At 47.5% G+C, this 13,727-nt stretch overlaps 1 protein-coding gene across 1 annotated transcript in view; it reads left to right on the top strand.

Annotated features, from left to right (window-relative positions):
• Positions 1-13,727, top strand: part of Not3 (CCR4-associated factor Not3) — a 37,508-nt gene that overhangs the window by 9,892 nt on the left and 13,889 nt on the right. Inside the window, exons 5-10 of the mRNA XM_089587173.1 lie at positions 126-350; positions 4,898-5,287; positions 7,218-7,327; positions 9,590-9,705; positions 10,465-10,600; positions 12,369-12,540. Of these exons, the coding sequence (XP_089443299.1) occupies positions 126-350; positions 4,898-5,287; positions 7,218-7,327; positions 9,590-9,705; positions 10,465-10,600; positions 12,369-12,540 (1,149 nt within the window). The remainder of the gene's footprint in view (positions 1-125; positions 351-4,897; positions 5,288-7,217; positions 7,328-9,589; positions 9,706-10,464; positions 10,601-12,368; positions 12,541-13,727) is intronic.

Below are 13,727 nucleotides of genomic sequence, written 5' to 3'. Positions count from 1 at the left end.
GAGAAGAAGTTCGGCAGTAAATGATTAAGTGGGTGCAGGCGAATCTGACGCCATTTCGGTGAACTGAAAACTGTTGTCCCTGCCCCTTCCTCGGTTGAGTTGTGGTGATGTGGTGGACCGTGCAGCAAATGGAGCGGTTCAAGGTGGTGGAGCGGGAGACCAAGACCAAGGCGTACTCCAAGGAGGGCCTGGGGGGCGCCCAGAAGGTGGACCCCGCCCAGAAGGAGAAGGAGGACATCACCGTGTGGCTGGCCAACTCCATCGCGGCACTCAACATCCACGTCGACCAGTTCGAGAGCGAGCTCGAGTCGCTCACCATCGGGGTCAAGAAGAAGAAGAACGACAACCAGGTGCGTAATTGTGAGGGGGGCTGGGTGGTGGTGGTGGTGAAATTGCGAGTCCGGAATAGGGCAGAGTGGGTGAGGGAACACACTCTTTAAAGGGGGGAAGAGGGTCTTAGAAATAAATTTTTATTAATGAAGTCACAACTGTGAAATCTTCAGGGAACATACATTTTTCATGCTGATTACATATTCCTTGTGCACTTATGCAGTATGTTAGGTAACCTTTGCCGAGAGTTTGAAAGAAATTCTTCGGCAGGGAACTTGTTAGATTGCATGCCATTGGTTTCTCTTGACATCAAGCTATGCAATAAGGGTAAAATTGTCATCCTGCCTGTTATAGAAGGTGAGTTATAGGATTCTGAAATCATCAGTTTCTTCCCGTTTGTAAAGTGGCAAATTCAAAACCCTGTAACTCAACTTCTGTGATGGGCAGGATAATAATTTTGCCCTTATTGCATAGTTTGATGTCAAGACAAGCCAATGGCGTGCATCCTAGCAAGTTTCCTGCAGCAAAATTTATTGAAAGCTCTCTGAAAAAAGTTAATAACATATTATATAAGTGCACAAGGAGTTGTTTTACACAAAATTAAATTACATATTTGGAATCCGCACGCAAAAATACAGGTTGCTTGAAGATTTTATTATTGTGACTTCATTAACAAAAATTTTTTTTCTAAGACCAGTTTGCCCCCTTAATGTCATCTTAGTCAAAATCAAGGAGAAATGGATTTCGATAGGGCATGCATTGTGAAGGCATGATAACAGATTATCTTTAAGAGTAACAGACTGGATTCATAGGGAAAGGCAAGCGTACCAGGGGGTGGTAGAAAGTTAGGTGGACAGATGAGATTAGGCAGTTTGTGTGCGGATAAGGCGGCTGCAGCTGGCACTGGGTGGGGAGTTATAATTGGAGAGATATGGGAGAGGCCATTGTCTCGCAGTTGACATTATTAGAGCTGATGATGATGATGATGATGATGTGTTGTAATGAGTTTTCTTTTTAGGCTTTTCTAACCGTTAGCTCTTTCAGATGCATGCACGATATTTATTTATTTATTTTTTTCCTGGATTTCGCTAGTGCAGTAATTTGTTGCCGATGTGGTGCTTGCGAAGTCACTTTGCATCAGATGCATATGACAGGGCAGTAAGGAGAAGAAAAATGGATTTCATTATTGGCGCACCTCTTTAATTGTTTTGTTTTCGTCTCAGTTGAAATGTGAATGCTCGTGACCAGATGTGTGATGTCGCGCCCAGCTGCAGAATCGCATAGCCACAGTGCCATCGCAGTGGCTGTGAGTGCTTGTATTCTGAACGGCTCCGCTGCAGGTTTTGTAAAAACGTGACAGATCAGTGCTGTTTGTCCTAACCTCGTGATAAGGAGCTAGTGATAAGCACACGCCCAGCTCAATGCTGCAAGCACCCCCAGTGTGATAGGGAGGTCATCGTTGTGGTGATACTGGCCTTGTGTGTATCACTGCGACATTGTAAACAAGGTGGCAGCCTAGCATTCGGTCCATGTAGTCTGGCATTGACAGGCAACGGAGCCATCTGATGTTTGCCACGAGTGCCATTTATGCTGTGTGGTGGAGCTTTGCTCTTAATTTTGTGTGCCCACGCATTGGTTGGGCATTAACACCGAGATGTTTTTAAACAAGCTGCAACTTTTTGAAAAGTGCGTGGTCCTTTAGCGCTATGGAGAGGTATTTCTAACCCTGTTGGCGCGTGATAGCCTTAGTTGTTAGTGTGCCATAAAATCCAACATAACGATGTAGTAATACAGTGAAACCTGTATGTAACAAACCTCTGTGTAAAGAGTTCCCGGATTTTCCAAAATTCTTTGATTCCCCTGTGCCACCGTCATTGAAGCCTATTTTTTGGTGAGATCCATGTTGCTAAGACGTTGCGTTGATTGACCTTGATGTAACAAATTCGTGATGCTGATCGTTTATTTCCTTGGGTTGCGTCTTGTGGTGTTATACTGAAAATTGAGCTGAACAATGCCCAGCTTTAATAAGTAGTGTTGTGTAAGCTTTGTAAATAACAGCGCTTGTGATTGCAGCGAGTTAAAGGGCCGTGTTGATGATGAGGGCTGCTACTGCCTTTCTGTGGAAAACGCAGCAGCCTTGTGGCATGAAGTGGTACTATGTTAATTAGTGTTTGTGTTTTTGTGCCTGCATTTGAGCACATACATTCTGACTTTTCCCATTGTTAGCCTTTTGAAATTTTTTTAATGCTAATCCGCTTCAAAACAGTTTACAGCAACGTTCACGGCGGGATCCTAGCCATGACATCATCATGTTCTCTGGAATGTTCTCCACCGTTTAGAGCCTTGCGACGCATTTGCCATTCTAGGCCTGTCTGTCAACATGTTGGCCATGTGCCCATGAATGTCAGTGGTGTCGATTCGCTATGAATATGAGCTCTGCTGTCAGAAAGCACAAAGTTTCACCTCTTGAAGACAAACTCACCATTTTGAATGCGGTTTCTGCTGACGAGAAAAAGGGTGTCTCCGGCCACTTCAGCATCCCTGCCAGCTACGCGTCAACAGTTGCAAGTGCAGAGCAAAGCATCCGCGGTGCTGTGGAATTGGGCTCAAGCTCCAAGAAAAGAAGGCAGACCATGTCTACGCGTGCTGTGATGGGGACAAAGCCTTGTTTACTTGGTGTCTGGGCGTGTGAGCATGAAAGGTGCTCGTAATTGGTGCGGTCTTGAAACAAAGAGCCAAGGATTTTGCATGCATCCTGGGTTGCGATGACTTCCAAGGAAGTACCAGCTGCCAGCAAGGATATAAGAGCCGGCGTGACGTCGTGGGGGAAGTGTGTAGTGGTGAGCCTGCATCCGCAGACAGTGATGCTACTGCGTCGTGGGCAGTATTTTGAGCCACTACGAGGCAGCTGTCATCTACACCACCGATGAAGGCAGCTGTGCCTTATCAACTGTTGCCAGGCCACATGCTGGAGCTAAAAGAAGACTGCTACTGCGGCAAGCATTCAAGGGCAGTGACCAGCGTGTCATGTTAGTTGTATGGAGAAGTGATGCTGTGAGGGAACAGAGCGTATGCCAGTAAAATATGTGGCCAATTCCAAAGTTTGGATGTCACGGGCAATTTTTTTTCTGACCGGTTGAAGGAGTTCAACGAAGGAAGCGACAAGGCTGTTAAATGCGCTTGCTTCTCACCAGTTGCTCTGCGCTCCATGTTGAAGGCCTTCGGGTCTCAAACATCGAGCTGCAGTATTTTTCAGCACACCGCATTTCTGATACAGCCTTTCGGCAAAGAGGTCATTAACAGCTTTCCCTGGACATCCCATAGACATCCGTCTTGAACGGCAATCAAAGATAGACATCTATCAAGACACGCCTGCTGCGTTGGCGCAAGAAGTCGGAGTAGAGGTAGTCTCTAATCACTTTGTCAAGACCCAGATAAACGAGGTTGTCCAAGCTGCGGTCAGCGAAGAGGAGCATTCAAACCTACCTGATGTGATTGAAGCGTGGAATGTGCTCTGTGTGAAAGGTGGAGCGCAACGACAGCATAAAACCGAGCAACTTTTCATATGCATCTACAGAAGAGATGTTGAATGCAACACTAGTGGAAAATGTCCAAGATCGTGTTGTCGGTGATAGTTCGTTGGAGGCTGAACCACTGTGTGCCATGTCTACCATGCGGGAAGTGATAGACGCGGTGAATGTTGTGCGCCATTTCGTCGGCTCACAGGATGATCAAGTGGCCCAGGATGCCCTAGTTCCTCTGGAGCGCCGCATAGTGTCTTCGACCGTGCAACAGCAGTGGGAAAATCACTGTTTCCTCCGTGAAATGTTTTGAGCGGAGAGTTCACCTGAATTGATGCCTGTCGAGTTTTGGTTTTGTTTCTGCATGATTCTTACCAGTCTTCATATGAAAATGCATGCTGTGAAAACAAAGACCTAACAAAAAAATTTCATATTTTTTTAGTTTTGTTTTTTTATCCGGGATGAACTGTACACAAGTGGCAGCTGGAAATCTGGCACGTGTTGTTATTGCTGGCATTCTTGATGGGATTTTGTTAAGTGCTCATCGAAGAGGGGCTCATATTTCCACTGGTTTGTGGCTGCGGAGTCTGCATAGTTATTTGGACTGCTGATTCAAGGTAAACAGACCTGAACAAAACTTAGAATTGGACAAAATGTCGAACTCTTTGTGACTTTTACACGTCGATTTGCAGTTGTATTTAATGGCTTAATAATATACTGTGGTGAGTGAAAGTAAGAAATCTTCACTTGTGTCTTGCGACATGGTTTGCAATGCACGTCGGTGGCGTTTTTTTACATTTGCTCACGATGTGCTCAACGTTTTGTTCAACGCTCACGATTCATGTGAGCGTTGATAGCTTTTTACTGTTGTTCAATTCAGTTCATGCTTGTGAAAATTGCTTGAAAAAAAAAAAATAAAAAAAGAGGCTTGTTGAGTGCAGCGGAAATGTGGAAACTGTTTGTTTAAGCTGCGTTGTCACAAGAAATTCGGTGCTCAGTATCACAAATTGCAGTCACCGTAAGATGCGTACCGTGGTCGCTCGCAGGACCGGGTAGACGAGCTCAAGGCGTTGCTGGCGCGGCACCGGTACCACATCCTGCAGCTGGAGACGCTGATGCGGATGCTCGACAACGGCACGGTCGAGGTGTGCAAGATCAAGAAGATCAAGGAGGACGTGGAGTACTACATCGAGTCGTGCCAGGACCCGGACTTTGAGGAGAACGAGTTCCTGTACGACGACCTGGACCTGCGGGACATGGCGGACTTCCTCACCAAGTCCACCACGGGCCTGGAGCACCCGACGGACAACTGCATCATGGACGCCGCGTCCAACGCCAACGACGAGGCGCCCGGCACCGACAACACGCCGGCCTCCACCAACTCGAGCTCACCGGTGCCCAGCCCCGGGCTCACCAATCATTCCAGGTCCAGTGAGGTACGACTTCTTTCTCTGGAAAGCTTGCGTTGTGCCTCACCAGGTGTCTCTGGTGTGGGCGAGCTCGCGGGGTTTCTGGCCTCTGTGTTGTTTGGTTGTGCACAAACTCTCATATCTAATGCATGGTTTCTGTTCCTTCGCATATTTTGTAGGAGAGGTGGCTCTTTTCCCTTCGCTGTGCATGGTTCCGTGTAGCGTTGGTACTAGGGGATGCTCCTTCAGCTACAGTGTAATCCACTTGTAATGATACCAGATCATATATTGCTGATATTGATCAAATGCTTAAAGCTGTATCACTTCTCCCATTGTCCTTATGTAAAAATAAAACGTAAACGATAAAATTGTCGGCAAAATATGGGTACAACAATAGAATTCTCACTGCCCAGAAGGTGTTTACCACCAGAATTTGCCTTAAGGTTTGGTGAAAAAATAAACTACTTTGAAGTGAATGCCGCGCAAACTACACAAACGGACCTGTGGGGCGGAAACCCCTGAGGAGCTGTTGTGTGCGACCTTGAGAACCGAGCATTATCATCGTTTTAATTGCTTGAGACAGGTGGGAAGAGCTTGTTTGGCCGCTGCCGTGAAACGCTTTCTCGCACAAACGTGATTTGCGCTGTTTCCGCCCGTTCATGCATTTGGGTGTTCGTGAGCTGGGTAAAAATGGTGACTAAGCGCAACGTGTTATACCTGAACACCCCCTGCTTTTATGGTTGAAAATTTACAAAAAAAACTCATTGCCTGTTCTTAGCACGTTCCTTAGTTTCGTGCTATCCACAGTGCAGACCTTGGTAGCTTCCCTAGATGCTGTGTGCTGATGACATCAGTGTGTGTTTTATCTTTTTATGGGAGCTTTGGCGAGGGTGGCTTGCTGTGTTTTATCTTTTGATGGGAACTTTGGCAAGGGTGGCTCGCTGGGTGAAGTTGGCAGAGCTGCAGTGAACTAGCAGAGCACCAAGATGCTGTGTGCCCTTGACAGGAGCACTAATGTTGTGGTGGCTACATGCATGGGGGAACACGTGGGTGTGTTCTTTTTTTTTTTTGCCAGTCCCGATATAAACATGGAATTTTTGGGGTTTTCTCAATATTGTTAAATATTTTATTAGTGGATTACACTGTACATCAGCCCCTAGGAGCATGCTTAGATGAATGTTCATGCCACCTTTGTAGGTTTTAAATGTAACTTGCTGTCAGACACATTACATGTGGGGAGAGGTGGCTATGCTGAAAGAGGTAAAAAAAAAATATGCGCAATGCCTTTTCATTTTCCTAGAGGACTTTATTAGATAAGACAGGACACTGTGTTTTGCGTTGCCTAAAACTGAAACAGGCATGGACGAGATGATGCCCTCTTTCATAATGCATGCTAACTGGGCCTAATGTATTTTGCGCAATCTTTTGTGGTAGTGGTGTCAGGGAAACCAGATAAGTTAATCATGCCCGCTGAACACCTTTAGTTTGGATCACTCGGGTCATTGAGTTTATACGTTGGTGCTGTGCTTAATGCGACTTTCTTGTCACCTGTATTTCACACCTGACTTGCAGTTTTTGTGTTGGCTGTCTTCTCTTATGCACCTCAAAGAAATTGGATACAACCATGCGCAGGCCTTGTTGGTCACTTTTGTCTCCACTGCAATGAATCGGGAGCCAATACTGGAGCCATTGAGGTGGGACGGCCAATGAACATTTCAGTTTCTTGTGCAAAACCATATAAGGGTCATATCAGGTATCAAAGTCGAGATGCTGTGCTAGGTGTAAAATTTTGCTTCGATAATTGACGTTTGCACGATGTTGAAATGTAGAAATCTGTTTTCCTTTGCTCTTTTTTCTTCTCTTTGCCTTCTGAGTGTGTGAGTGTGGGGCGAGGGCTCTGCTAGGACTTGTGAAAAGATGGCGCTGAGAGCTCGTGTTGTGTGTTGTGCTGCTGCAGCCGAGCAGTCAAGCGGGCAAAACGGCGCGGAGTGTGGTGGCCAACTCCGCCGTCAACGCAGCAACAGTCAACAGCAAGGCCCCAGCGCCCATCACCTCTCGGAACAACAGGTGGGCCAGACCTGGACGCAGTGGGGTATCGGAGGGGATTGCAGCATGCCGGGGTTCCCAGTCTTCTTAGCCTCGGGGGAACTCCAACAGCTTTCAAAAGAGGCTGAGGGGAACCCCGTGTGTCTTAGCTCCAGTCTCTTTCCCACCCGAGATGGATACAAAAAAAAAAAAAGCATGCGAATGCATAGGCATATAAAAATTACTGTATTTACTCGCATAATAAGCGCACTCGCATAATAGGCACACTCACATAATAAGCGCACTCACATAATACGCACACCCCCAGTTTGGTCGTGAAAAAACCAGTTTTTTTTTATTTCCGCGCATAATAGGCGCACACCGAAATCGCACTGTGATCAATACTGTATTCACATGATTGCTAGCAGACGCCTATTATGCGAGTAAATACGGTATTCAAATTCAAATAGGTTGCTGGTCTAGTGAAGGCATCAGTGCCTCTCACACATATTTTATGTTGCGCCAGAGCATGCAGCTACGTTGCATAATGAAATAGTTCTAAAGGTACTATTTGTATGCATAGATGTCTATAAAGCAAATCACATTCAAACTTAATTATTCAAACAAAAATCTGATCTGTTGAAGTTTGAATTAATGAGAGTCTGCTGTAGCTGTCCAGTTGCATATCCCGCCTTTTCTCTCGCCGCCGCAGTGGCTCAGTGGTTATGGTGCTCGGCTGCTGACCCGAAAGACGCGGGTTCGATCCCGGCCGCGGCGGCTGGAATTTCTTTGGAGGCGAAATTCTAGAGGCCCGTGTGCTGTGCGATGTCAGTGCACGTTAAAGAACCCCAGGTGGTCGAAATTTCCGGAGCCCTCCACTACGGCGTCTCTCATAGCCTGAGTCGCTTTGGGACGTTAAACCCCATAAACCAAACCAACCAACCGCCTTTTCTGGTTGTGTACTACCAGTGTTTGATGCTCATGTTGAAAGCATTGGCATGTAAAGAGGAAATGCTGAGTAACCACCCACAACAACAGTGATCAGGCGCATTGAAGCTGGGAAACCGTGCTGACGTGAAGGTGGCGAGCAGTCAGTGGGGGAGCTGCTTTCTCTGGAATGGGCCTCGTGTAACACTGGGAAGGTCAGTGTCACGAACGCCGCGCTTGACCGAGCTGAGCATCTAATGTGAGGCTGCTGCTTGTGACGTGGTCATGACACGTGAGTGGGAGCTCCGATTAACTCTTTGAGGGTCGAATTATTTTGAAGAAAACTTTCCCAGGTGATCAAATTACTTTATTGCAGATCGTGAATCTACAAAATGTATATAATCGAGAATAAATAGTAACAAAAAATTAGGAACAGTACTTTGGTGACAGCATCACTCACAACTGGAAAATGTTCAATAGAATAGAATAGCAACGGTGATAAGCAAGCTAAGAGCAGCATCAATAAATATAGAAATCAACTTCAGGCGTCTCTGCAAAACAGTGCCCACAAAGAGAAAACACGTTTCGTGCGACTCCGTTGCGATCCCGCGGCGGAATCGAAACCGCGTAGGCGCGTTGCCACAGAGGGCGAGAATACCTCGCGAGCAACGGTGATAAGCAAGCTAAGAGCAGCGCCAATAGAGATAGAAATCAACTTCGGCAGCCCCTGCAAGATAGTGCTGACAAAAAGAAAACTCAAATTTCGCGCGACTGCGTTGTGATCACGCGGCGAAACCAAAACTACAAAAGGGGTGTTGCTGCAGTCTGTGCTGCCGCGCTAAAGCTAGACATAAGTACTGCTTATCTCCGTAAGAAGGCAGCACAAAATTCAAACACTTCCTGTAAGTCCTAAGAGGTGGCAGCACCCCCCAGTGAGCACGCATTGTTCTTTTGGTGCAAAATTTCAAACGCAAGATTGAAACCGTACCCGTGCGGCAAAGACCTTGCGGGACAGAAAACCGCCGCCGTACATATACGGCAAAAACCTTCAAAGGGTTAAATCCCAGGTTGTGCCTGTCATGCTGGCCACGGACTTGTTGTTGGCAGCAGTGGTGCCCACTTGTGTCTGTGTTGGATCGAAAAAATGGTCTTTACGGTATTACACTGGCATCTGTTTTAGTCCGAAAAGTTTTAACTTTTGGACTCTACAGAGTCCGAAGTATCGGTCATGAGTGCATACTTTTCTAGGAAGTGTGTGATGGTTCTGCAGTACTGTCCGAGTAATTGGAGTCTGAAAAATCAGTTCACTACTCTTTGCTGCGTTTTTCTGGTGGGAGACTCACAGACTGCCCCTGTGTGCTGCCCCTTGTGTTGCAGCACATCATCACAGAGCAGCAGTAACAGTTCGCCATCAGTCAACTCCCATCAAAATCACGCCGTGGCATCACCGCCCCTTACGCCCTACGCTGTCGCGGCAGCAGCCAACGCCAAAGGTGGGCTCCCCTCTTTTTCTTTTTTTTGAGAGCATGTCCTGATGCATGAGCATGTCCTGATGCATGAGCATGTCCTGAGCATGTCCAGTTTTCATTAGGGTACACTCGTGTGGGTTGATTTGCTCAGGTATGTTTTCGTGCAATGTGGTATAAAAACTAAAGGTAGTAAAGGTAGTGTGTTGGCATAATGCAGGGGAGGCCTGCAGTGGCAGGCAAGACACTCCGGTATTTTGAAATTTAGCAATCTGCATTTTAGAGTGGTTCGTGCAGATCAGTTTTTTGGAAAAAAATGTTACCATCATCGCGACAGCAACATGCGAAAAAGTGTCGTTGTCATCATTTATTAACCCTTAGGGCACTTGCCGGGGTAATTGCGGAGGAGGGGTGTGTGTTAAATGCTTAACAGAACAAAGGTTCAGTGCAAAAACAAATTTCTTGACTGTCACTGTGGGCAGAAGCGTTTTTGGATAACCTCCATTAGGTTGGCTGAAACAGTACACAACCAGGAACACGTCTTGTTGCTTGCATGTAACCATTCCCCTCTGTGATGGTTTTTGTTCTGAAGGTAACCCTTATGGGTAAATTTACGTTCAGCAGCTGTCTTCTTACCTAGTCGGATGAACTTTGGTAGAGCTTGGCCTGTGGTCACCGTCTCGCTGGCTCAGTCCGCCTGGAGCCTTCATAAGCTGCGATAAAGTGGACTGCACCGTTCTTTGCCAACCGGTACGAGTAGTAACCAAGCTGTGGCACCACGTGCAGGCACACCCTCCCCTCCGCCGTCGACGGCACCCTCCATCGACGGCGCTGCCAATGTGGACCACCAGAGCCACTTCCACCGGGCACCCTCGCCCACGCAGCACAACAGCACCAACAACGCCACCACAAACAACAACAGGTGCGGTACCCCCTCTCTCCCCACGATCAATCCACGTTGTGCCTTGAAGCATGCTTTTCGGTGCGTGAAGCAAGAGAATGTGATCGAGATCGCCGATTGGAATGCGCTACAGTTGAACCCGGATATATCGAACCCGCATATTTCGAATTATTGGCTATATCGAACACACAGATTGAAAATACTATGAAAATACTATGTAAAAGTATAGGACAGTGCATTGTATATCTAATTCCATTTTCGCCGGACATTTGATATATCGAACGCCGTGCCACGCCCCTGGAAGGTGTGCTTTCCCCAAGGACATTCCTGTCCGGTCCTCAGCCGTCTCAGCGGAGAACATTTCCGCAGTCAGTCAGCAGGCACAGGGCCTTTCTTTATTATTTTTTTTTCTTCCCCGTTTTTGCGCCCCACCGGCGCGAGCTTTCCTGCTCCTCCTGTACCGCCGGCGTGTGCTTAGCCAAGGTCATTGGAGCTCGGCGAAGAGAGTGTGCGGCATGGAGACGCGTGGCGATATTTCCAAGCCACGCTTCCTGGGGAAAGGAAGAGAGAGAAAACGGTCGCTCGTGGGTCTGGGGAGAAGGGAGAGCTGAGAAAAAAAAAAAAAACGCGAAGCCCAGAGCGTTGATCTTTCTCCCTGCTCTTTCTTTTTCCTCTGTCGTTCCTTCGAAGCCACGCTGGCTGCCGCTTGCATAGGCTTCGCTCGGACCACTCCTACTGCGCCTCGTGTGTTTTTCTTGTGTGTGCCTCTGTTTCAAAGCGCCGCGTGAGGCAGGCCACAGTAGCCAACTGTTTTGGCGAGGCAGGCCTTCAAGTGGCCGGAGATGAATGTCCGGAAGATTTAGATGACGATGAGTGCTTGGACAATGCGTTTCGCGACTTGTCCAATTTTCCCGGCGCCGTTCCGTCCGAAGTGACTGTTGAGGACTTTATTCAGGCGGTAGCCGACCTCGCTGATGAGGACATTGTGGCTGGAATAGCTGGCGTTCAAGACGCCGATTCCAGCGACGACGAGGGCAACTGTGTTGTCGAAGAAACGCGTCCGTACACAGCCACTGAACTGGCGTCAGCGTTCAGCCTGATTCGGCGCTGTTGCGGCAAAATGGAAGGCTCTCGCACCTGGACAGTCTCGAGAAGATCGAGACCAGTGTTTTGAACTTCGTTTCCCAGAGGAAAAAGCAGCCCAAAATTAGTGATTTTTTTCCCGCGAAATAAAGCGCTTTCACATTGCGTGCCCATACTATGTGATTCGCGGCTGTTCCAAACGGTGCCCCGCCGCGGTGGCTCAGTGGTTACGGCGCTCGGCTGCTGGCCCGAAAGACGCGTGTTCGGTCCCGGCCGCGGCGGCTGAATTTCGATGAAGGCGAAATTCTAGAGGCCCGTGTGCTGTGCGATGTCAGTGCAAGTTAAAGAACCCCAGGTGGTCGAAATTTCCGGAGCCCTTCACTACGGCGTCCCTCATAGTCTTGAGTTGCTTTGGGACGTTAAACCCCAATAAACCAAACCTGTTCCAAACGGTAAGCCACAATTTGTTATGATCGGGAGTGCAGTTTTAGCCTATATCTGTATATCGAATTTTCGCTATATCGAACTATTTTCCGATCCCCTTCGAATTCAATATATCCGGGTTCGACTGTATAAGCCTTGTGCCACTTGCAAGGATGACATTTGCTAGCTTTTGTGAGCCAGTTTTACTGTGCATGTATACCTAAAGCCCCCGAGCTTTTGCCTGTTGGTGATGCATGTCTCTCGTCTCTCTCCCTTGCCCCAGTGGGTCACAGCAGCTGGCACACAGTGGGACGACAGCGATGGCGGACCACGGCAGCTCAGCGGTGTCGTCAGCAGCAGCTTCCCTGTATGCCTCGTTGGCAAGCTCTCAAGGCCGGCCCAACTCGCCAACGGCACCGTCGATATTGCACTTCAACGGTCCCTTGGTGGACAAGGTGCGTGGCTTTGCTGACTTGTGGAAGTCCCCCTTCCTGAAGTGACCCTTTTTGATCCGAGCGGTTAACTAAGCCCCCTTTCAGACTTAGTGCGCAACGCTGTGTAAGGTGCGCAAGTCCAGTGAAAGCTTGTTCATTCGAACCGCTCGGGGATGTCAGCACAGTTCGAACTAACCGCAAGTTGAACTAATGAAAGCGGACAGAAATCACAATGCAATCCAGTTGGGAAACCTTTGAGAAGTGGGATTACAGTATTTTATTGTTTAATAAGTCCGTGATCACCTCCTGCGGTGTTTCAGAGTGGCGTAAGCGACAGAATTATAGCAAAGTGAAGCGCAAGGCGGGGGATGAAAGTAGGTTGATAGCAAAGGAAAGGCGAAAATGAAAAGGCACAGTACCGTATTTTCCGGTGTACAAGACGCACCCTTGTATAAGACGCACCCGCCATATATGCAGGCTGTCATTGAAAAAATTGGTATATAAGACGCACCCGTGTATAAGACGCACCCCAATTTACCCAGTTAGGCTAGTGAGGCTTAATTAAACATGCTTATGCGACCATCGCAAAATGCTCCGTATGTGTGAGAAGTTCTTAAGCAACGCTAAGTGATCGAAAAAGGCAACACTCACGCCATACAAGCCCACGTTTTAGCACAAAAGAAAAAAAAGCGAAAGAACTCTCTTTATGTCCATAACAATTTATTTTTACATAAAACCTTCAAAGTCTTCATCTTCGGACGCGCTATCGAAAAGGCAACACGTCTGAAGCATTCTCTTCGCACTACATACTTGGAAAGGGTGACTAAAAAAAAACATCGGCTTCTCTTGGCTTGTCTTGACAATGGCGAGAAGCGCGACTGTCGCCATCTTTTGGCATTTCACATTACCTCTGCTTGGGGCCTCCGAAACGGCCGTGTGTTTAAGATCCCGAAAGTGGTCAACCCTGCCGTTTCATTACAGAGGCTAGAAGGGAAACCTTCTAGCCTCGGTAGTTTCATGATAAAGTTCACCTGAAAAGTTGCGCACGGCGGTCTCCGTATTGAAATATTAACCATGTTACAACCGCGTTATTGGTAGTAATATTTTTTCGGTGAAAAAAGCTTGAACATGAACCTGAGTAATTTCTGAACTCGCAAAAGAAACTACGGAAAATTCGCATATTAGACGCACCCTTGTATAGGACGCAC

The sequence above is a fragment of the Amblyomma mixtum genome, chromosome 4 (assembly GCF_055824585.1).
Source record: "Amblyomma mixtum isolate Tamu chromosome 4, ASM5582458v1, whole genome shotgun sequence".
Lineage (NCBI taxonomy): Eukaryota > Metazoa > Arthropoda > Arachnida > Ixodida > Ixodidae > Amblyomma > Amblyomma mixtum.
The sequence above is the reverse complement of the archived record's forward strand: the minus strand, read 5'-3'. Positions and strand labels throughout refer to the sequence as shown.